A 24623-nucleotide genomic window follows, 5' to 3' on the forward strand; every position below is an offset into this window, starting at 1 on the left:
TTTGTTTGTGTAATTAAAATTAGTTGTGTTTTGCAAGGTATAATTAGTGTTTTTGGTAAACACATAACAAATTAACCTGAAATATTAATAGTATGAAAGAATGAATGAAGTTCCTACGTTGAACTGTTGAATCAGTTAGGTGCCAAAAACGATTAAAAAAATTCTGTTGCCAAGAAATCCCACTAATTATCCAGAAGACTCTCATGTTTCCATCCAACACAAATATAAACCTGCTGATGGTGGCAAAGGAAAAGTCAGAGAGCCTCATTTAAAGATGTTAGAATTATTAATTGATTAGTTATCAACTATTAAATTAATCGCTATGAATTATAAATAGCTATTATGAAAATCAGTTAATCCAATTGAATACATTTTTAAGAAAAAAGTAAAAAATTATCTGATTTCAGATTCTTAAATGTATTTTCAGGTTTCTTTCCTCCTCTATCACAGTTAAATGAGTATCTTTAGGTTGTGGACAAAACAAGACATTTGAGGACATCATCTTGGGAGAAACACTGTACAACATTTTTCACAATTTTCTGACATTTTTTAGACAATAAAATAACTGACAGATTAATCGACAATGAAAATAATAACTCTTCAGGATACTTTGTCTTGAAACCATGAAGCTCTGTGCAACATTATGTGCCAATCCAACTAGTAGTTATTGACATATTTCAGACTGGAACAAAGCGATGGACCAACTGACTGACCAGCATCCCTCTATTAGGACGTGCCGCTAACGTGGCTAATAAAACTAATTCGCAGCACCTCATCCTTTACTTTACACTTTTCTTCAGTGACAATCTTTCTTTGTGACTGAACCATTGAACTTACATGTCCTGCTTGGGTTTGGGGCTGGCAGGAACTTTTAGGGGCAACGACGGAGCTTTAATTGGAGACGTAGGTGTGCTGATGCTTCCCTTGGAGGAAATCGTAATAGGGCCATACCCATGACCCCCAGCGGACCCTCTCCCAGCACCTCCTCTGCCGTGTCTGTGTCCTGCAGGTAGTGGCAGCGTGTCACATTCCCTCTGCCCTCGTCCTAACGGCTCACTGCTGATAATGGAGTACCCCTCATACTCCTCTTCCTCCCCTTCTCCTGTCAATCCTCTTCCGTGATTGGTCACTCGACCTCTTGACATGATGCCTGACTGGCGCTGCGAGGCGTAGAGGCCCCCTCCCCTGCGAGGTCTCTCTAGGTCCTGCTGATGCGAGCGCTGGCTGATGATGTCACTTCCTGCGGGCTCAGGGCGGGACAGGAAACTGAGGGAGGAGGCGAGGGAGCTGAGGCTGTAGACGGAGATGGCGTCGCAGGAGAGGTTGTCAGGGCAGGCTGGGGGTAAGAAGGAGGGCTGAGGCGGGTAGCAGCCAAAGGAGAGGGGTAAAGAGTGAGGCTGGGAGGCCGACTGGGAGGACGACAGAGACTCCAGGGAGGAGGAACTGTCCATGCTCAGTCGCTTGGGAAGCTCTGTGGAGTCTGAAATAAGAGAGTTCAAGAATCAGGTTGGATTAGAGAAAAAGATTTAGCTTTGAAGTAAAAAAAAATATATATTCTCACCAAAGAGTGCTAGAAGAGACTGAAGGGCAAAATGCATGATGCGCCTGCTGGCCTGCTTTCCAGTTTTCAGCACGACCTCCTCCTGACCCACCTCGCAAAGATCAAAACCTGAGAGAGACAAGTAGTACGCTGGAGTACGCACTTGAGATACTTTTACTTCACTAGAGTATTTCCATTTTAAGCTAATTTTTGCTTATAACTCCTGCATATTTCTGAGGGAAATATGATCTTCTACATTAATTTGAGTGCTATATTTACTGGGTACTTTAGAGACTAGTGGTGGACAACTGGTAACTAAGTACTTAAATAATATAATACGTATGTACATTTATGTACATGTACTTTTATAGTGTGATATTGCTACTTTTTCTTAAGTAAAGAATCAGAATATTTCTTCAACATTTTATTACTTTTTTATCCCAAGCAACAAAAAGCTTTCATTCATTAGTCTCATTATGATATAAATGTAGTGCTTTCTAGTCTGAGCTGTTTGTGGCAAAGTAGTTTCACTTAAAAATGAAAGTCCAACTCTGTTTATTCAACTGCCGACTCACCGAGCGCAGCCAGGAACTCATGGCAGCCCGGCAGCCTCCAGAGCTGCACACTTATCGACACTTGAATGGGAGCCAGTGAGAAGTCTTGGTCTTTGTCGCCTGACTGCAACTGCACGAGCACTTGGTGAAGCTTTGGAGAGCAAAGGAGAGGTGATAATGATTGAAAGGAAGAATGAGAGAGAAAAGAGCTATGATACCCAAATATCATTTACAATTCTCATTAAAGTAAAATTGATGTTGCACCCACATCACAAAGATCTTTCAAATAAAACATTAGGCTTATTTATGTACACATCTTATCTTTGTGTGCCTGCCCTGACGACAGTCTTAACACTTTCTTTGAACTGTAGGCAGCATCATGAAACACTTACCATTCCCACCATGCTTTTAACCGCCTTTGTGAGGTGGGTATGGGAGAAGAGGAAACAGAACTTTAGTGGTTTATTTCTGCGTAAATGTTGGATTTGAGTCATTGCACACGCAGCCATGCATTAATGATGACGTGCTTATGTTGATGAAACCTGATGATACCCATGTGGTATGAAGGGCTCCAGCTAGCAAAGAGTGACTAACACATAAACACAAAATGAGCAGTGGTGTGTTCTTTAAATACCGCTCCACTTGAAGCTGTCTGACTACAAGAAATTTATTTCAGACAAGTAACCTAAGCACATTTATTCAAGGATTGTTCTTCAATATGACATTTGTATTTTACTTGAATATTATCATTTTGATACTTTATACTACTTTTACACTTCTGCTCTACTAAATTTGAGAGAAATATTGTACTTTTAATTTCACTGCATTTATGTGACAACTACTAGTTATTTCTCAGGTTAAAAACACATGATACAACACATTGTTTAAGGTTAAACTAGTTGCTCCCAAACTTTTGGCTTCTTACAAAAAAAAATGTGTGTCTAGTTTTGGCCCCTTATTATGTTTCAGAGGTCTAAGAGTTCCCCTTAAAACTTCATGGGTTCATTTAAATAACTGACCGATGATGTATGTACAAATATTTCGATACTAAATATTTCACAAAAATATCACTAGCACTAGAGCACTAGACTTTTCTCTCCCGTTAATCATCTCACAACCCATTTTACTGCAGAACCAGTTCTTTTACTAGTGATACTTTAATATATTTTGCTGATAATCCTTCAGTGCTCTTACTTAAATATGATACTGAAACCAGGACCTTTAATCCTAATGTATGAGTATAGTTAAATTGCGGTAATTAAGTAAAGGATTAGAGTACTTCTTCCACCACTGATATGAATAATACTAAACAATATGGCAGTACCTTATGAATGAGCTGTTCTCCGGCCTCAGATACTGTGACCAGTTTACAGAGAGCCTGCAGAGCGGGAGGAGTGAGACCTGAGGATGTACAGAAAAATAATTACACCCTCAAGCAGAGATTTCTTATCTCATCACGAAAGTATTTGTGTTTCTTTTGGAGACAGTGATTATTTATACATCTCGTCATTCATGAAAATCCTGATGTGATATACACAGACTAAATGTAATTTCACAGCAGACGGCTCACAATTCTTGAATTCTGGATCATGGAAGGACTAAACAGAGATATTTGAATAAAGGAAAAGCTGCGGTACCGAGCAGGGACTGCAGGGTGGTGCTGCATTGTTGCAGCCGATCCCCGGGATCTGAGGTCGGGAAGAAAACTGCAGCAGGGAGACCGGCACCACTACCAGAGAAGTCCAACCGGAAACCCACCGCAGACAGGAGGGCCTGCCACCCGGGCACCCCACCCACCTTACCGAGAGGAGAGACGACACATGAGTACAGGAGACACAAGTGGTGGAAAATAGTGTAAATAATTTAATGTAGGGGTTTTTAAAGTCTGAGACTGTGGGCCTCCCCCCAGGCAAAGCTTGGGAAACGGTGCCCCCCCCTCCTCCACATCTTTAGTTTACTTTGTACATTTCGCTCAATTCCTGGATTATATAATTTGATCCCATAGACACTCAACATTTGCTTAATATTGCTGTTTGACAAACTTCTGACTACACCAAATAGTTTAAAGAAAAGCTCTGTCCTAAGGCATTTATTAGTTTCTGACTCTGATGGGGGGAAAACAGTTCCTAAAAACTACTGTAACTCCAAACTCTCACACATGTAGGCTAGTCTATGGGATCTGATTTTGATAACTAATGCAATGTACAAAGCTACAGTATGTACATATTGTACTTTTAAGTAGCCTAATGTTGTCTGTTTATGTATCTTAAGAGTCTTTTTAAATGTTCTTTGTTGTTTTGCGTGTGCTTGGTGTTCGTCTCTCTTGAGCCTCCCCTGAAACTGTTTGAAGCCCCCCCTAGGGAGGCCCGCCTCACACTTTGAAAACCCCTGATGTAATCTAAATGTACTTAAATACAGTTTTGAGATACTTGAGTATTTTCATTTTCTACTACTTCTACTCCATCTTGAATGGAAATTTTATACTTTTTACTCCACTACTTTTATTCAATAACTTTAGTTACTAGTTCATTAGCCGAGTGAGATTAATATACACATTATAGTAAATCAATACATCAAATATGAAGTATCATTATAGATTAAAATTAAAACTTTATTGATCCTTGAGGGTAAAGTCACAAGCTACTCAGCAGTGTACAGAGTGATTAATTAAAATTAATGCAGCTGCAACATAGTTATAATACAGAAATGGGCCATTCTGTGTGAAGAGTACTTTTGATTTATGGGGTTATTTTCTTTATTCAAGTGTGGTCTGTTAATTTAAGAGCGTTTAGATGTTGTCTTGCTGTCCCTCAAAACACGGCCCTCGCAGACCCTGCTTGCACTTAGATTTTCTCTGCTTCTTACTTAAACTGCCAAACACCCCTGCATCGATGTGTAGATCATTTCATCGCTCACCCCGGCACCTCGCATTATATTTATTAGTTGGAGGATTTTGACAGGGTTATTGGACACAAAATATCCAAGAGCGGAGCAGAAATCTGAAAGCAAACATTTCACGAGTGCACAGAAGCAGCCTGAGCGTGAGGAGATCTGTGAAAGCATCAATATATTTGAGTGCAGGCACACAGTTTGAGAAAGCTTTATACTCCACTGGGAGACAAAGAGGTTGACATTTAAAGACACAGAGAGGGGAAGGCAGACACACAGACCTTGTTCTCGACGCTTTGCTGCGATGTGTACATTGGGTTACACTGACCGCTCTGAATGCGCTGCAAAGACTTCTCAACCTGCACAGAGAAAGAGACGCAGTTCAAACCATGTCAAGTAATCACTTTGGGATTTTCTGACGCACCTTGAGCTGCCATTTATGACATTTGGGGGATTTAAGTGCTGGACCGGTTAATAACCTGCTCTGATGGAGGTCTGATGATGGAGCTATGCTGTACCAAATTTGTATTCATTTCTGTGAGAGCTGAGTTTTTTTACCCATCTGTCTCAGCAATACACACTACCGGTTAAAAGTTTTAAAACAGCCTCATTTTAATCTAAGTAGTTCAAGTCCAGAGAAAAACCTTTAATGGTACAAAAGTAAGCAGCAAACTGCCAAAATTAAAAACAACGTTTTGTTGATTATTTCACTGTAGTGTGCTCTGTCTTCCGTCATTAATATTATATATAATATATAATATTGTACAAATAAAGCTTCTGAGGGTGTATTAACAGGCTGTTCCATGGTGTTTACTGTAGAAATGAGTTTCAAGGCTTCATTTCCATCCATTAATGCAGAATAACTTGAAGTTAACTCATTTCTTGGTCCCTGAAAATTGTTTATCTTTAATTGTTATTTTACATTATTTCTCAGTTTTGCTGACCTAAACTTTGTCTTTACCTTCTTTGGTTATTCTACAACAAAGGACTTGAACCACTTATATTTTAATAAAAACTAGAAAAATGGGGGTGCTCTAAAACGTTTGACCGGTAGTGTATGTATTTAATTTATTTTAAGTAAATGGAAGGAAGGTCATGCAAAACCAACGTGACGTTTTCGAATGTCGACCAAAGAAGTCCAAAGCCCAAAGATAATCAATTCACTTTCATAGAAGACAAAGAAATTATTCACATTTAAGAATCTGGAAGCAGTGAATTTCTTTGGCATTCATTTTCTGACTGTAAACTAATCAATTAATCACCTAATTGTTTCAGCTCTGTGTTGAACCATATTACATTTAAAATCAGACATGATGTTGCTACAGTCGCCCTAAATGTCATATGCAGAATAGTAATAGTAAAGTGTTTAAACGATCTGAAATTTACAACTTTATCTATTAATATCGTGACTTTTTTTGCTCATATTATTACGACATTAATTAATTCTTATAATCTCAGATTTCGTGTGGCTTTAACACTCTGTCCACTCATAAAACTAATATGATCAGATTGTGTGCAGACTCATTTGAACAGTGACACTGTTAAAACTTGTGAAGGTGTCGTACCAAGTGTAACAGCACTCTGAGGGCGTCCCGGGCCCTCTCTGGGTACTGCAGGATCTCTGCCAGGGCTTGGCCAACCAGCGACATGGGGCTGTTCAGCTTCACATCACTGCCAATCAGCATGTAACCTGAAGAAAAACAGCACATGGGGATATTAAAGACTGTAAAACACTAGATGATGTCATTTTAGTTTACCTTTGGGGATTAATCCAAAATTATGTTGCAGACAGTTTGGAGCTTGTTCCTGCTTATTGTGTGCATCAGAGTAGATGTGAGGAGTGGGAAGAATAACTCAGCTATCCATTGCTTAAATGGTTTTTACCATGCATTTAGGCAAAAGGCAGGAAGATATGAGAAATTTAGAACCCACTGTTCGATATTCTGTCCCAGCTTACTGTGTTGGTCGTCCTCTATTTTCACCAGGACCGAATAAACATTTCGGGAAAGTTCTCCTTGAGATCCACTTTACTTTCTACCCTGGTTTAAGGCAAAGATGACACTTGTTCATCCAACTTGGTTGTATGTAGATGCAAGGGCATAATTTCCACTGGAGATTAATATTCAAGTCTCTGAACAAACAAGCAGCAGAGATGTGTGACTTTATTTGCCCTGGGTTTCACCTCTCAGGCTACATTAAACCTGCACTACCTTATTGGTGGAGGTTGTTGGGGCTGAACGCAACTCAAGAAGAAGAGCTGCAAACTTTATTAAGCATTATAACAGAGTTATTATAATAATAAAATGAAATTAATAAAATTACATCTTATTTGTAACTCACTTTACATTTAAAGCAAATCTCAAAGTGCTACAAGGTAAAAGCATCAACATAATTGACAGATATAAAGTATAAACATGTAAGCAACAACAAGCAAGGTTAATTAAAAGTCATAGGTTCTGCTAAAAAGAAGATAAGTCCTTTTTTAAAACTCTTAGTCTGACATGATGTGAGAAGGCGATTTGAGTTTATATTTTAACAACTCGGAAAGTCTACAAACATTTCGGTACAACTTGCCAAGTTAACTTCTCATTATGCAGAAACATAGCAGACAAAAGTAAATGCTTTTAATTAATTCACATACTAAATATCAATTGTTTGCGCTGGTGTCCTTTGTAATATGGTATTAGGTTGTAAACATTAGTTGCTGTCCACGCAGAGTTACATCACATACATAGCAAACAAACATCCAGACGCTATTCAAGAAACTCCAGCGCAGTTGAAAGAACAACTTCCCAACTCAGGAAATGGGACTTTCTGAGGAGCACGTGAATGCAACATTATTGAAGAATGCACAATTAACAATTTTATCATAGTTTCTCTGTCTGTCACTCTAATTTTGTTTCAATTTCAAGACTCTGAAACCAGATTACGCCCTTGTGCAGCTGAACCAATCGTTTATCAGCAGCTGTGATTAACTGAAAAGTTCTGTGGGACTACGCTGAAACGGTTTAACGTTCACAATGCTGATATCTAATCACAACCTTGAACTGGGTAAGCAGGAGCTACCAGTTATGATGAGCTGATATCAAAAATTACAGACAGCTTGTGATGTCAAGCCAATGGCCTCTTTGTGGAGTGACAGTGTATATAATTATTATTGTAGTATATCAGACAGTTCCTATATATGAACTTCACTTGGCACTGGGTGTTGCTGTTCGATACCATTAATGACAGAAACTGAACTAAACAAAGGTATTTAAAGTGGACCCTGAGTGTTTGTGTCCAGGGTTGTTTGCTCACCAGCCCAGTTGGAGGGGTGTGAGAAGTGCTTGCTTCTCTGCAGGGTCTTCATGGCCTCCATCAGAGCTGCACTGGCTTTGGTCCCGTTGAGAAGAGCCGTGTAGAAGTTGTGTGTGAACAGTTTGGAGGCAGCTATTGGTACAGGCCACAGGGAGACGCACACACACTGGACCCCTGCAGCCAAGAAGGCTCGGGTCAGACCCACCACCCCGTCACCCGTCACCCTGCTGCTGGACTCCGGGTACAACCTGAGGGTGCCGAGGAGTCAGAGGTCAGATGGATCAGTCAAACCTAACAGGCTTTGTAAAACGCTGAATATGTGAAAGGTTATACCTCAGAACCACCAATTTGACGTTCAAGCACAAGTCCAGTATATCAGCAGCGGTGAGGAGGAAGTCATGAAGTGGTGGACTGTCGCACATGCTCTCCACTTCACACACACTTTCCCCATCCTCGCTCATTTCATCTCCTCTGAATCTCTCAGGGCTGCTGTGACTCTTTGCAATCGAACCCTTGATCTTTCCGTCCTGATCTGCAGTCTCGCCTGAGGTCGATGCCCCACACGGTGATTTCTCCCTGGGTCGCCCGCTCGCCCCCTCTCCTCCAGCGTGCTCTTGGCTGGGGGTGAGGACCAAAGCGGCAAGCTTCCAGGATATGTGAGTTGCAAAATGAACGCACTCTGCCTGACTCAGCGCTGCAAGCACACGCTCCTTTGTGGCATTTGCTCCAGTCAGGGGATGACATCCCAGCTGTTCCCCCAGCCAAAGAGCTTCATCTTGGGCTGAAGGTAAGGGGCCCCACAACCAGCGGTCCATCACAGAGGGGGGCAGGCGAGGGGCACCAACCACTGCTGCCACTGAACCTCCATCTGAGCAAAGTAAGGGACCCCCGCGGCGAGGATGGGGCTGTGGGTTGAACAAAGGTTATGATGAAAATACAAACCAAATCACTGCTACACTAACTTAAACATAAAATCATACAAACAGATAATTAATCAATTCAATTAAACAAAAATCCATCAATTTACATTTATTACTACAAAGTAAGGGGACCGATATTTAAGATAAAGATTTAAAAAACAAGATTGGCCTGCCTTGACTGTGGCTCCCAGGGTGGCTAAAGAAGGTACAGAAATGAGACTGAACCTTTCATAAAGGTACTCATTAGAGGAGCTGCCTTTGAGCAAGGCAAATGGGATCAAGTATAATTCTCCCTCCAGTACTAATACGAGCTGCCTGTGTCTGCCCACAGGTCCACTATTGTGCATCAGGCCCTAGAGGAAAAAAAGACAGAACCATTAAGTTACAAAATGCTAAATATGTACTCCATTAAAATATACAGGACACACAGATACATACCCCTTCCATTGGTGCAATGAGTAAGTCATAAAGGGCTCGCAGAGGAGGTTTGCTGATGTTACTTGGTCGGCAAAGAGGGGAGGAAACGCTGTCCTTCACCGGTGACACTGTGGCGCTGTATAGACTCGTCATGCTCTGAGAGCTTCTGTAAAATAATTGTGCTAAATGCTCAAATCAACATGCTCATTAGTACTTAACACTAAGTACAGGTGACGCTGATGTCATCTGTTTTGCAGGTATTACATTACATTACATTTATTCATTTAGCTGATGCTTTTATCCAAAGTGACTTACAATTGGTATGTCTGTCAGAGGTTGCACGCCTCTGGAGCAACTAGTGGTTAAGGCCCCACCCACACTAAGAATTAAAAACGAATACGATCTCCGTCCACACCAGCGTTTTACCTGCGTATCAGAGTTGATCTCCGTCTATACTAAAACGACTGAAAACGCACATCTAGTGGCCGTTCTAGTGAGATACACTGGGCATGCGTGTGCCGGTGTAAACATGAAACAGATGGTCTATTCCGTAGTTACAGAAGATTTGGTGAAAGAATAAAGAAATACAGACAAAGAACCACACCAGATCTTATTTTGCATGAACCAATAACGAGCTGGGACTGTTACTAAATGTAACACAGGAAGTTAAAAGCGGCTGTGACAGCGGAAAACATACTGGGAATCGTCGCAAAGTACACTGAACAAAATTATAAACGCCACACTACCTATACCGATGCTGTCTGATCAGCATCATGATATGCCACACCTATGAGGTGGATGGATTATCGTGGCGATGTGCTCACTAACACAGAATTTGACAAATTTGTGAACAACATTTGAGGGAAATAGGCCTTTTGTGTACATAGAGACAGTCTTAGATCTTTGAGTTCAACTCATGAGGAATTGGGACAAAAACAAGTGGCTATAAGTGTTATTTGCACAGTAGGTCTACAAAATCAGTAGCATTGTGTTTCTACTTTGCATGACTTATGAGACCCAATCAGAGAGCTAAACGTGAGCATCTGCGCCATCAAATCCACCGTCTTCACTAAAATGCCCTTTCAAAATGAAAAACGGGATCGGCAGCGTTTTAACTTCTCAGTTTTAGGTCTTCGTTTTCGCCGTTTCAGTCTGGACGGGAGGTGCAAACGTAGCAAAGGGTCTCCGTTTTAAAACGAAAACACAGTAGTGTGGATGGGGCTTAGGTGTCACAGTAGTGAGCTGAACCCGGGTCTCTCACACCAAAGTACTGCCTCTTATCCACTGTTCCATCACCACCCCAGGTATGTGATCATAAACAAAAGTATTGGACAATTTCAAATAATTTTGACTTGACGGCATTAGATGAAAGGGATCAACAAAGTGATTACAGTTTACATGAATGGTTGTACTAAATGTCCTGCAAATCCAGATATGTCTCTCAAAACCACAAATATCAGCCTTGTGGTGGCTGTAGAAGAAAAGTCAGGGATCACCAAAATCAGTATGATTTATCCTCAGGGGACTGGGAACGTCTGTACAAAATTTCATGCAATCCATCCAATAATCTTTGAGATTTTTCCGTCTGGACCAAAGTGGTGGACCGATCGACTGATCACTAGCGTCAATAAGAGTTAATCAAACCTTAAAACCAAAATCAAACCTGTTAAAGAGGTTATTTCTGGACACCATGCGAAGGTAGCCCGTGGGGTCGGTGGCAGAGGTGAGTTGGTTGTTTAGCTCCTCAAACTGTTGCTCTAACAGATCTCCAGCTTCGCTCTCTGTCTCACTGCTGGAACAAACTCTGCAAAGTAACATAGGCAGACTGCATTATTCCCAATATCACCAGCAACACAGTATTAAACAATCAAGGTATTTTATTCAGAACATCTAGCAACAAAAAACTGTTAGTGGTCACAGTCTTATCATAACTTAGCTTAGGTGACTTGTGCTGTTTATTTAACTTTAATTTGAACATATAAGACTGTGTCCCTTTTTCTGAACGGCGCCCTCTGTGCTCACAAGTAACACAGTCTCACGTCTAATGCTAAATATATAGTGTTCTATGCAGTGTTACAGTAGCACAAGAAAATAAGAGTCATAAAGTCAGTGAACACACACAGTTATGTCAGCTACACAGCAGTATCCATTTAAAGCTTGCTAACATTAACCACCATAAGCTAGCGGTCATACCAGTAAGTATGTAGCAACAAAAAGCACTGAGCGTATTGAATTAAGCAAAGGTGCGTTTACTATAAAACTTCGGGCTTTTAGTTTAGTTTAATCACTGAACTCCCCCTGCATATGTTGGTAAATCTGAATGAATTAAACTTTGGTGCACATTGTTTCTGTAAAATGAACTAAATGATTGAATTGTGGAGAATCTAATAAGCCTGAATATTTTTTGCCGTAGGCTATTTTTGGCTTTTGGGTGCACATACACTTTTAGTGAGGTTTCTACGCACAGTTTTATAAATGAGGCCCCAGGCTTCTAATTGAGACCTGTGTTTATTTCTCAAAATGTGCAGCCACACCAGGCCAGCAACAGGGACAGTTGTCGAATTAGGACTAGGCTTTTAATTTAAGTTTTACAGTAATTGCTTATGAATCAAGTTATTGCTTGTAAGAAGAAGAATGTTATTTGCTCATTCAAACATTAAATAAACTCACTTTTAACATCAGTGATGCATTAAGGTAACATTTAAATTTTGAGGCTAAACCAGGATGGAGAAAGCGAGTGAAGTATTAGTGATATTTCTTGTGAAATAATACTTTGTTATTAATATGTTTTTGCCTGCCTAGTGCTCACAGTGAGGCCTCTTTAGAAGAATAACAAGAGTCTTTCTACAGCAGTTTTTCATCACAGGACTTGTGCTTTATGTACTGGACTGATAGCTCAAAGTATTTGCCATTAGCAAACATCATTACTTTTTATGGAATCCTCTGGCTGCACTTTTCACAGCTCAGGGAGATTTGATTTGATTTAAAATAGTAATTTCTGCTGCCTGGATACATGGTAGAGTTAGAGGGTAGTAAAACTCTACTGGCTGGTTGGAAAACATTTTAATGCTGCATGTGTGCAAATACTCATGCTGTGGATGAGCAGGATTCATAATCGCTACACATATAAATGGAGGGAGGCTCCAGGCTCGCCACAGCTTTAACACACACGCGACAGACACAATGAATCGCTGCTGGCTACAGAAACCCCACTGCAGTGGTTTTCACAGAGAGTTGAGACGCAGTTTGTGTAGGGGAACATTTGCTGACAAGACACATGGTAGTGATTTACAAAGTCGACCAGTTGTGCCAACCAAGGCCTGAAGTTGCGGGTAGGATAATTGAGAGTAAGGAAATATGGCAGGAGAGAGCAGGAGCGAAGGAAGACTGATGACATGCAGCATGTGCCTCCTCTATCTTGTTTTGCTCACTTTCCACCCTTGTGTTTTAATGAGTGACGGTGTCCAGTAATAAGACTCTTGAGTCTACTGGCTGCTCTGTGAGGCTGTAAGCACAGCATGCTTCAACTGAAAGTCAGCATACTAACATGCTCACAATAGCCATGTTTCCATCTAATTATTAAACAAAGTTAAAGCAAACATTTGAAATGTGTAAAAAAACAAAAAAAGAAAATTAGGCGCATTTCCATCAGCTGGTTTGGAACAAATAAACCAGGCACAGACTGTACCTGCTCTGCTTGGTGTCCTGCATTTTGGATCCAGTCCCTTGTTAACTAATTGTTTGCTTGACTAACCGTAACAATCTTATTTAATATCTTTGTGCATGTCCAGGTCCCATTTTAGATTGAATCTATGTGTCTTTTGTTTTCTTATTTTCTCTTTTTTTGTGTGAATATTTAGTGTGTTGTGTATGTTGTTAATGACAGAATCAAACCGTCTAACAAAGCAGGCTAGATCACTTTGAGAAAAAGCCAAACCTGCTGTAATGGCTGTCCACTCCCAGAGCCTCTCTAGCGTTCCAGATGTACTGCTCTAGCGACAGAGGACCTCCACCTGCTCCTCCTCCACCCTGTGGGCTTCCACCACCATCCTGGAACTCCGCTCCAGCCTCTCCAAGATACACCTCGTTAAACTTCACAATACCTGTAGCAACATTTTAGGAAAGAGATGAGTGAATTAGTGCAGGCTGTACTGTATGTGGCTTAGTCTGCATACAAAATTGGTCCAAGCTCAGTATGCAGGGCAGATTTTGGGAAATATTTTAATTGTTGGCTAAAAGACTAAAGCACTAGTAAGGAGTGGATCTTAGAAGCTGCACTGTTTCTTGCAACCTCCGATTCAAACGTGGTGGTTGGAGCAAACAAGCGTAAGGCTATAAATATGAAGTTCCCTTGAGGGTGGCCATAGAAGGAAAGGCCATGTGGTCATTAGGGTCAAAAAGTGATTAAAATCCAAAGGTTTACTGCCTTGGGTGCATAAATGTCCTCAAATGTCATGACAATTAGATTATAAGGTTTGTGTACGCATAGTTGACATTTTGGCCGGAGGGTGGCGCAAGAGGAAAGATCAAGAGTCCAAAATTAAAAGGGTTCATCCACTGAGGAGAATGAGTGTGCTCAGTAAATGTCATGGCAATCAACCTATTAGATTTTGGCCAAGTGTCCAATTCACAGACTGGCAGACTTTAGCATTTAGAGGACTGTGTGTTTGGACTGTGCTTGAGGGTTTGTAGTGGCCTTTTTGAGCTGTTTCCAAAGCTGCAGCCAGGTAGGAAGATTTCAGGATTGAAACCTCCTCCTAAATATTTCACATATATAGTTGAGGGCTGCAACTAACAATTAATTTTCACTGTTGACTATTTTCTCGATTAATCGATTTGTAGTTTGGTCTATAAAATGTCAGAAAATGGTGAACATTGTTAATCAGTGTTTCCCAAAGCCCAAGATGATGTCCTCAAGCCGAAAGATATTCAGTATACTGTCACAGCAGAGTAAAGAAACATGAATATATTTACATTTGGGAAGCTGAAATTTGTCTTAAAAACTTACTAAAACTGATTAATTGATTATCAAAACAGTTGCCGATTAATTTAATAGTTGACAACTAATCGATTAATCGCTGCAGCTCTAATATACCTACTTGGGCATAAATTTACTGCAGTACGATGCCTTAGACAGTCAAATCAAAGTGTTGTTTTGTGCAGTCCTCACTGTGAATGGACCGAGAAATTGCTAGTGCAACACTTTACCCCTCCTCTTAGTTAGACAGACTGTCTTGTTAACCTAACACATTAATAACTTTGTGTAAACATGCTTTAATTTGCCCGACCAACTGCTTGTTAAAATGTGAAACAGCCATAAATAAATAGGGGTTACATATATTCATGCTGAGAAAAGACCTATTTATCTACTTAAAGATTGTAGCGTGTGTCTGATTCTTGATTCTATGATCAAGCACATTGTGAGCAATGTATGAGTCAAATTCCTCGTATGCGTTCACATACCTGGCAAATTAAGCCGATTCTGATTCAAATTGTACAAAACAGCTCAATTTTAAAAATAACTAAACCTCCACTGATGCTGATATTTGATCTTTCTTCTGGACAAATTCCAGTTTTGCCGTGATGGTGGCGCTATAGGAAAAGTCAGCAGTCATCAAACATAAATTATTACAGTATTGCTTTTTCAACTTAATTTAAAATGTTAATAAAGAGGGTGTATTTACCTGCCCCTGGAGAGATCAGCCAGCTGTACAGAAATCCTCCAGCCAGAGAATAGTAGAGGACCATGGCCCTCTGACCATTGACCGTCTCCAGGATGTGCTCCACAGTTACTGGGATGTAAGGGTCACTGCTCGTTGCTTGCTGACTTCCTTTCTGGCGTTCGACCAGGAGATCTGCAAAGGCACGCGTTCGCCCTCGCTCTGCAATGGCCAGCGCCTCGTCATGTCGACCTTAGACATCACAAAGAAAATAAATTAGGGCATCGAGAGGGAGATGAGGAGGTGGAGCAGGAGATTTGGGAGAACAGAAGGTCTAAAGTTAGCAGCATTAGTAAAAGTAATGCACTCAGATTTCAGCTGATGCACAACTAGAGAGAAGAAAGGTGAGAACACCTTGAGGGAGGCTCAGGGATTCACATTACAAGATAACAACACAAGAGGAGAGGACAGTTAATTCACCTAGGCTGACGAGGACCCTCTGGAGCGCCTGGTACGAGCTGGTTTGCAGATCAAACACGGAGAGCTTGTAATCCGTACTGTGCTGCGTCTCATGACGGATTGTCTCAAATAACATAGATGCTCGGTACAACTGAAACACGCAGCAAACAAACATTGTAGAATCCAGTTTTCTGAAGAGCTAAATGCACAGAATACATATAAAGATACAAAAATATCTGTCAGGTGTTCGGTTGGGTTGAGATCTGTGGGGATATTTTCATACACATTTCAGGGTTTTCCTTTAAATCTGTCACCGGTCTGTGTATTTAAACGCATCATTTTAAACAGAAGGAGCTGATTTCAATTACTAGTCAATATTTAAAACATGAAATGCTGTGCTGTTACAATATGAACCACTGGGGGGCACTATAAATACACAACAATCTGAAGAATTTGGATGTTCCTCCTCCTCTTCTCTTACTGCATGGAAGGATACTCATAAAGTCACCCAAACAATGGAAACAATAGCCAAAAAAGATGGTGTCAATACAACTTTTTTGTATCCGGTGGTACTTCACATAAAAGTGCTAAAAAGTGTACTAAAACCTCCTGCATTCAAAATGTGACATTCAAAAGTACATAAGTATTAGCGTAATGATTCAATAGTAAATCTAATTTATTACGCAGAATGGTCCATTTCAGAGTGCTATATTATTACACTGTATTTAGTACATAATTGATTATTAATATCGATCATTACAAGTATTTAAATGATGCAGCTGGTTGAGTTGGAGCTGATTTTAATGTTCAATGTTTTATTCTTTTACAAATGACAAATGTTGACAAATATTAATCTTCAAACTAAAATAAAAGTAACTAGAGCTGTCAGTCAAATGTAGTGGAGTAAATGGCACAATATCTTCCTCTAAAATGTAGTGAGAGAGAAATGAGTAGAACAAAATGGAAGAATACTATAAGAGTGCGATAAAAAAAATTATAATTATTGCGATATACTATGCTCAATATAACAAATATTAACTGTAATATTATTTTGTAATATTATTATATAACAAATACATTTTTGATTTAATTTATCTGAATTACAAATTAATCAGTACTTATTTTTTTCTATTAAGATATTTATTCTGTTGAGGAAAAGGGACTAAACAAAGATTTTTTCATAATTGTTTTGAATGTACCTCAGATTTGTTAACTGATCCACTGTTTGGCATCAAGTGTTTGTTCTGACCATAAGAGAAAATTTTAAAACCACAATTAACCATCTGGTTTCTTCAACTTTCACTTAGAAACAAAAATCTGCCTTTAAACTTGAAAGATTATTGTTTTAGAAAGATATAACATTTTTTATCATGATAGCATTTTTGGCCCTGTGGCCCAGCACTACCTACAGTAGTATAAGACCGTTTCCCAATCAGTATCAGTCCAGCGACAGGCGTACTGGGAAAAGGTTGTGGTTTGGATTAAAATAATTACATTACGTAAGTCACGCAACGTAATTCATCTACAAAACTTTACTGAACTTAAAACATTTTACTTTTCACACAAGACTCAAACCTCAGTCTCCTGAGTGAAAGTCCTGAGTTGACTTTACTCATCCACCCCACCACCTCCTTACAAAGACTTTGTTGCTCTTTATATTACATCACTTCTTCGTCCACTAGAGGCCTAACAAAAAAATTAAAAAGCTGCTGCATAATTGACCTATACGGCCATTTCTCCTAACTGGAACTGTAAGCGAGATCACATCACCCCTGTTCTTGCCTCCCTTCACTGGCTCCCAGTTAATTTTAGGGTTGATTTTAAGATTCTATTGTTTGCTTTTAAAGCCCTTTGTGGACTAGCTCCAGCCTATATCACTGATCTATTGAAGCCGCATGCTCCTTCAAGGTCATTAAACCAGTCACTTCTTGTTGTCCCTAAAACACGGCTCAAGAACAGAGGGGAGCCCTTCTTCATGTCAGACTGGCCCCCAGCCGTATTTTCATTCCTTGGCTTTTAATCTGGCATGAGAGCTGTATGTTGTATTTGTTTGGTGTTGTATTTTGTCTATTTATTGTTTCATGTCAATGTAAAGCACTTTGGTCAACCTGGTTGTTTTAAATGTGCTTTAGAAATAAAGTTGGATTGGATTTCGAGGATGGGCTGCAAAAAACGAGTAAAACAAGTGCAGTAAATGTTTTTTGTAACTACAAGACAAGGGTTTCACTTTGTTGAAAAGTGGTGGGGACATAAGGGCTCAGATTAAGGGTGTGATGATACAAAAGGGTAAGAAGACGTGTCGATGTACGAGAACAAGACAAGAACATGTTTAACCTTATTTTGAATAAATATGATCCTTCCCCAGAAAATCCTTCCCCAGAAAATTGGAGCATTAAGCACTTTATTTCCTGCATTCTGGAGACATTTTCTGTTCCAATTTACGGTGGAAATGTCTTTATTTATATAAAGGGAAACAAAAAAATTCAGCTGGCAGTTGACAATTCATAAATATAAAAATATAACATAATACTGGATTTGTTTCTTCTATATTTAAATGCATTGCATGTTTTCTTGTAGTGCAAATTAATCCTTCATTTGTTATTTAACATTTCTTAGTGCAAGCTATTTTTCAGAACATTTTGTCCCCAGTGTGTAAAAGACACCTATGCTACAAGAGGAGTTTAGTTCTGTGGCAGCTGGTGCCATTGTAAAAATGGGACTAACATCCAAAACATCCCTACATACCTTTGTATAGCAATAAAAATCCTTGATCCTGTCTTCACTCTAGACTTGTACAGTAACTTCTGAAGAGAGTTAAGATACTGGAGACATGCAGACACACACACACACACACACACCTGGTGCTGTGCCTCTTCCAGGTTTCCGCTGGCCCACAGAGACAGGCCCAGGCGATGGCGTATCTTAGCTTCATCTTCTCTCCGACCTAACTGCTCTGCCAGACGCAGACCTGAGGAGAAGAGAGAGAGGCAGGCAGGAGAGGAGATCAGACACTGGCTCCTAGGGGCTGATCTGAGAAGCATCTCTCTGAAAGTCCTGGCACTTTGACGCTCATGACAACTGTTGAAGCAAAACTCCCAGGGCACTCACACTTGCCATTCCCTTCCTCTCATTGTTCCTTTTGTCTTTCTGTGTTTCTTTTGATTCAAATTTCAGCGTGATAAAAAGTTCTTGTATTCTCGATGCTCTTCAGTTTGTCTCTGATGTTTCATCTCCCCTGATGTGCAGGAGCAGACAGACACGACGGGTTGTAATTAGTTCTCGTTAGGCTCTCAGATTGAGCAGAACGTCATCAAACATCAAGTTTTGATTTACGCTCCTCTGCCTGTTTCTCTAGCTGGCCCTGTGATGTTCTGTATCTGTCTTTTTTTCCTCCATCGGTTGGGGAGGTTAATTGGAGGTAGCTGTAACGAATGTTTCTCCAGCTCCGTCCTCACCTCAACTCTGAGCCAAATTCCTCGTTGCTTGTTGAGTTAATGATCAATTAAAAATCCAGAGGTAAAGTGACAAACTGTGGCCGTGTCTTACAGGCCCGAAGAAGTTCAAATATCCATTACATGTGTTTTGAATTTGTATGTGTAGTGTGCTTTTTTTACATTCCTAAAAAAGAGGATTATTTTTTCAATCTAGAGAGATCAGCGATGTGTGTGTGTTTAACACGTGCACAGATAGCCCAAATGCTTCTGCTCTCAGACTTGACAAGTCCCCTTTTGGCTGGTGTTACTTCAATTAATATAATGACAGAAAGGTACACAGCGCCGGGTGAGTCTGTCATGCATAGCCTATCAGTGGCTCTGTGCAATTTTGGTACCGCTCTGTTGTTAAATATTGCTATTGCGTCTTGGGGAAAGCGATGTGCGCTGTGTTATTTTGCTGGCATTATTTTATGGTTGAACTCAGGTACACGCCTCTCCAAAATCAATTGAATGCCTTCTTGAATGTTATGTTTGCTTGTTCCACACAGAGACTATCCCATTGAAAATATTAAAAATAATAGCTGATTTGTCCCTGTTCAGGTTCAGATTAAGGGTTTACCGATATCTGTCCTCTACGGCAGCCTGTAGGGTGTATGACGGACTTCTATTATGGTTAATTACATTCGTACAGCCATCTGAAGGCAGCAGGAACGGTATGTCATTCTCTCTTGTTTCAGGAAGTGGCAGGCATTTTCTAAGTGATATGTATTTTCAAAGCGTTTTATCATATGCCACCAGCACCAGACTCTTGAAGAAGTACACATACTACTTTGGTTTTGTTCACACCAAAAATTTTCATCCAAAAAATGCCAAGGAGCAACGTTCCTTTCTAAGTCTCCTAAAAGTAGCTCCTAAAGCATGATTTATTTCCAACAGAGAAGGGCCCACAGCTGTGATAAATACAGTGTGGTCGGGCAGAAACATGGCTGTAATTGTTTTGGTTTTAACAAGTGTGCGTTTTTAGGTTTGTTAACTTGATTTTCAGCATTTCTCTCAGTTCAAACCTTCATGTAGCTAAACAGCATAAAAAACTAGGCTATGGCTTTTCTCATATTTTATAATTGTTGTTTCATTGCCAGCATTTAAATGTGTGTGTGTGCGTGTGTGTGTGTGTGTGTGCGTGTGTGTGTGTGTGTGTGTGTGTGTGCGTGTGTGTGTGTGTGTGTGTGCGTGTGTGTGTAGAGTAGAGCAGTCTTGTTATATCAGATCAGACAGGATCATGACGACAAGCTGCCTGAAGGAAACCACACTCTGGGGTAAAACCCTGAGCACTGATCTTCTATTAGCTTCTGTCCGACTCATGAATACCTTTCATGCTTCTGGATTGTTTCAGAAACACAACTCACAATGTTCTGAGGCCTAAACAACTCTGACTTTAAATAAGAAACCGACATGTAGATCAAAGTCTGTCTAAGAGCCAGAGCCTTCCTAAACGGAGTCCGCAGGGGAAGGCAAAAAAACTGTGACTAACTTTTTCCTTTGCTTTCCATTACAAGTTGAGTTGATACATGTCAAAAATTGACTGCATTAAAACATAATGGAATTCAAAAGATCCTATTAGACACGCGCTGCATTTTGATTCAGGTGTGATTACAGTTCTCTGTATCCAGCGGTTTCTGGTCATTAGGGGCAGGTGGGGCTTAGCTAACTGTGCAAACAAATTATGTTATTTTTATTTAAAAAAAGATTATTCTCTGAAATAATTTACTATCTATGAATATAGCATCATCCTAAATTGCATGTCATTTGTGTTAGGATTGTATTTCATGTTCTTGTTCATGTCCGTAGGCGGTGGGATAGCCCCTCTCTCACAATGCATTGTACATTGTACTTGGTCAAATATTAATATGCATGTGTTAGTGAGTTCATTGTAGATCACACAGTGGGGCTAACGGCTTTACTTATGCTAAACTGATACTTGAGCACAGGTTTGAAACCCTTAATTTGAAGGAGAAACTGGAATTAAAGCACCTTGTGATATTGTCATCACTCAAACTGCTGTGGTTTTTGAAGAAAAAATGGCTACGTCCATGTCTGCTGTTTGGTGGAGATGGTACTTGATCGAGGACGGGTTACAAAGATTTGAAACATCTTTCTGAGAGGATTGCAAAACATGACAGCGCATGCAGGCGCTCCATTCAGCAGCATGCTAATCAGGTGGAGGAGAACAGGTACATGTTCACTCGGATCCTAACATGTATTACTGTGTGGAAAATGTGAAACAGCCCTGACGAGTCGACAGACTCACTGAATCCGGCACTCACAATACCATGGGACAGCCGTAACTCAAGTCACTGGCCATGCTGTCCATCAAAAGTCAGCTGATTCCGCAGCCACATCACTTCATTACCAAAGTCATCAAGAAGTTTGCTTAGAAGAATCGTTGTGCCGCCTTTCTCCTCAAGGGAGCCCTCAGCCTTTGTGAGTGAAAGTATATTTTATTATCCTGCCTTTGTGCTGCTGGTCTGTGTGTTTGCCATATTGTTGTACTGGATCGATTTACATAGATGGTGCCGAGTGTCAATGGGTCCATGCTTAGCGATTAAGGTTGTTGAAATCGTGTTGTTGTCATCGATTGATTCTGTATCACTAAAAAGTTGTGCGCTTCGTCTTTGGCTTTCAGTGGTGTTGGAGCTCATATGGCCCTGTCGGCTGATCTTGGTTGTGTCGGCTTAAATATTTCATTCTTAATTCAGGTTTGTAATAGTGCTAATGTACCTTGTGTAATTTCTCTCTCTCTCACACCCCTGCGGTGTATGTGTACAACACCTGGTAGAAGCGAGCCACTCTGTCCTTAAAAGTGTTTTGTGCAATGCTCTTACCTTCCTGTAGGTACATCACAGCCTGTGCGTAGTTTTGCAGTGCATGGTGTAGCCTTCCCAGGCTCCCGTAGGCTAGAGTTTTAGCTATTAGATCACTGGTCTGTGCTGCCACGCTGAGGTGCTGCTCCTGGAAGACCACAGCCCGCTCGTACTTTCCTAGAGCTTCGTAGGTCAGTCCCAGGTTGCTGTAGGCTCGACCCTGGCTCCTCACACATGCCGCCTGCTCTGCGATATCCAAAGCCCTTTGGTGCCACTACAGCAGGAGAGCTTGATTACTTAGAGGACTAGTTTGACATTTTGGGAAAAATGGTTTCTTACCAAGAGTAAGATGACAAGAAAGAAACCACTATTGTATCGCTAAATATGGATCTACAGCCAGGAGGCGGTTAAGTGATGTACTATTTCTGAGTCAGGCTAGCTGTTTCCCCCTGCTAATTGGCTGCTGGCTGTAGCTTTATATATAGTGTATAGACATGAGAGTGGTATCAATCTTCTCACCTGAGTGTATTTCACAAAATGTCAAACTATTCTTTTAAATTGTTGCAGGAAATACTGAGTCGTGATGTATTATGAATCTGTACAAACCTGTAGCGCTGTCTCATTGTCTGCCATCAGCTGATAAACGCCTCCAAGTGCATCGCTTGCCTCTGCTTCCAGGGATTTATCCTGACAGTTAAAGCAGGATTTACTAAATTTTTCTGTGCGTAACTTTTCATTAAAAAAAGGTAATTTGTCTTATTCGGAAGAAATCGGCAGCTGAAACAAGAACCTCTTGCTGGTAAGTCCTTACCCCTGCTGTGCGTGCAATGTTAAGCTGGTGTTCCAGGCACGAGAGGGCCTGCTCATAGTTGCCCAGCTGGCTGTGTAAGGTGCCCAGCTCCCAATAAGCCTGAGCCTTACCCCCTCCTTCCCCACCCAGCTCATGGGCTACCACCAGCCGTTTCTCAAAGCACACCAGTGCCTGCTGGAGACTTCCCATAGACCTGAAGGAGGAGGAAAAACAATGTGATCCTGTATTACTTTACGTTCGGTCTGTTTTTGCAAGTACACCAACTAATGTGGAGTTTTTATCTTAAATTCATACTACTGGGTCCACTTCCACTATCAAAGCCCTCTTTTTTTCCAGAGAGACCCATATGGGCAATTTAAGAAAGCAAACAAGAAAGCAAATAGGTTCATAATAACAGGACAAGTAAAAAACAGTTCTTTATCCTCTGAGAGAAAAGAGTAAAAAAGGAAACATCTACAAAGGCTGTGTTCATTGAGATAAATCAGCGATTCTCTTCTCCTCATTTCAATCCTGTTCAGACTCCAGAGAGCAGAAAAAGACTACAAATACAGATGGATAAAGAAAACTCATTATCAAATTTTGTTCTTCTTTCAGTGAACAATACAGCTTTATATGAGAAAAGGCCAATGTGGAGATATAGCCTACTGTCTGAAAAGTAGCGAGGGAACTACCCCTACATCCATCACCACTACAGCTTGTTACTATTATTACTGTAATTGAATTATGATTATTTTCATTATTTATAATGACTGTAAATTAATTTTGTGTATAGCATATGCCTGAGGCGTCAAAAAACTAATTTGAGATTCTTGCATGACTGCTATTGTGTCTGGCATATTCAAACTAATGGGAAAGCACAGAACATAAATATAGACATGAAATAAATATTCACACAAATGTAAACAAAAGTGGCTGCAAGGTACCGTAACAGCATGAAGAGACCTTTCATAGACAAAATGAACAAAATGCATGTTACAAATTTGCGCACATGGCATTTTAAAGAAATCAAACCCACATATTTCCCCTTGTTTGCTGTATTGTAGCCTTCACTGGAGTACATAATCCAGTTTCCATGTTCATCATTTATTGAAAAAAGCTGTAATATATGCAAATCAAGCACTACAGCTTACACCACTACCAGATACAGTGGGTACATGAAAAGTATAGAAATATGAAAATATAAATATTACTTAGATCGACATTTTGGGAAGCAAACTTTCTTGCAGAGTCAGATGTGAAAATTGACACCACTTTTACGTAATAAAGCAACAGCCAGGCGATGGCTATCTTAGCTTAGCATAAAGACTGGAAATAGTCACTAAAGCTCACTAATTAAGATGTTATATGTACTTTGTTAAATTTGTACAAACACTGAAGTGTAAAAAAAAAAATTACACTTTTTTCTACGGACTGAACAAACAAGCTATAACGTTTCCTGTTTTTATTTTGGTAAACCCTTTCTCTTGTGTCTTGGTTGTTCTTGTCATTTTGTCCTCCTGTCATTTATTTATTCGTTTTGTTTCCAGTGTTACTTCCTGTGCTACGTACCTGCCTCTCGTTTCTGTCCACTTCACTACCTGCTCTTGTGTTTTCATGAGTAGTATGTAGCTGCAGTACCGGAGGCTGCAGTTTTAGGACTGCAGTCCTAGTACCGGAACTGCATTTGCAGGACCCTTGTTTACTTTGATACTGCCAGCTAGCTGGCTGGCTATGTTACTCTTGACAGGCCCCCAAAGCCAATAACCCTTACCCTAACCATCACAGGGTGTGTGCCTAAA

At 40.3% G+C, this 24623-nt stretch overlaps 1 protein-coding gene across 3 annotated transcripts in view; it reads right to left on the reverse strand.

The window, feature by feature from the left end:
• The window catches only part of ttc28 (tetratricopeptide repeat domain 28), a 165139-nt gene that overhangs the window by 3400 nt on the left and 137116 nt on the right, over positions 1-24623 (reverse strand). For 2 of the 3 annotated variants that reach the window (XM_038733107.1, XM_038733109.1), the window contains 20 exons: positions 22846-23038; positions 22641-22721; positions 22056-22308; positions 18598-18707; positions 15761-15890; positions 15305-15532; positions 13558-13723; positions 11284-11424; positions 9642-9786; positions 9377-9556; positions 8617-9188; positions 8284-8531; positions 6549-6673; positions 5265-5342; positions 3732-3891; positions 3419-3495; positions 2487-2510; positions 2116-2245; positions 1562-1669; positions 838-1480 (listed from right to left, as the gene is read on the reverse strand). In XM_038733107.1, coding sequence (XP_038589035.1) covers positions 838-1480; positions 1562-1669; positions 2116-2245; positions 2487-2510; positions 3419-3495; positions 3732-3891; positions 5265-5342; positions 6549-6673; positions 8284-8531; positions 8617-9188; positions 9377-9556; positions 9642-9786; positions 11284-11424; positions 13558-13723; positions 15305-15532; positions 15761-15890; positions 18598-18707; positions 22056-22308; positions 22641-22721; positions 22846-23038 — 3792 coding nt within the window. The remainder of the gene's footprint in view (positions 1-837; positions 1481-1561; positions 1670-2115; positions 2246-2486; positions 2511-3418; positions 3496-3731; positions 3892-5264; positions 5343-6548; positions 6674-8283; positions 8532-8616; positions 9189-9376; positions 9557-9641; positions 9787-11283; positions 11425-13557; positions 13724-15304; positions 15533-15760; positions 15891-18597; positions 18708-22055; positions 22309-22640; positions 22722-22845; positions 23039-24623) is intronic. The other variant, XM_038733108.1, reaches the window with a different exon arrangement.

This window comes from Micropterus salmoides, unplaced genomic scaffold (assembly GCF_014851395.1).
Source record: "Micropterus salmoides isolate LMB-PRFRI ecotype aquatic unplaced genomic scaffold, ASM1485139v1 Ms_hic_scaffold_20, whole genome shotgun sequence".
Taxonomy (NCBI): domain Eukaryota; kingdom Metazoa; phylum Chordata; class Actinopteri; order Centrarchiformes; family Centrarchidae; genus Micropterus; species Micropterus salmoides.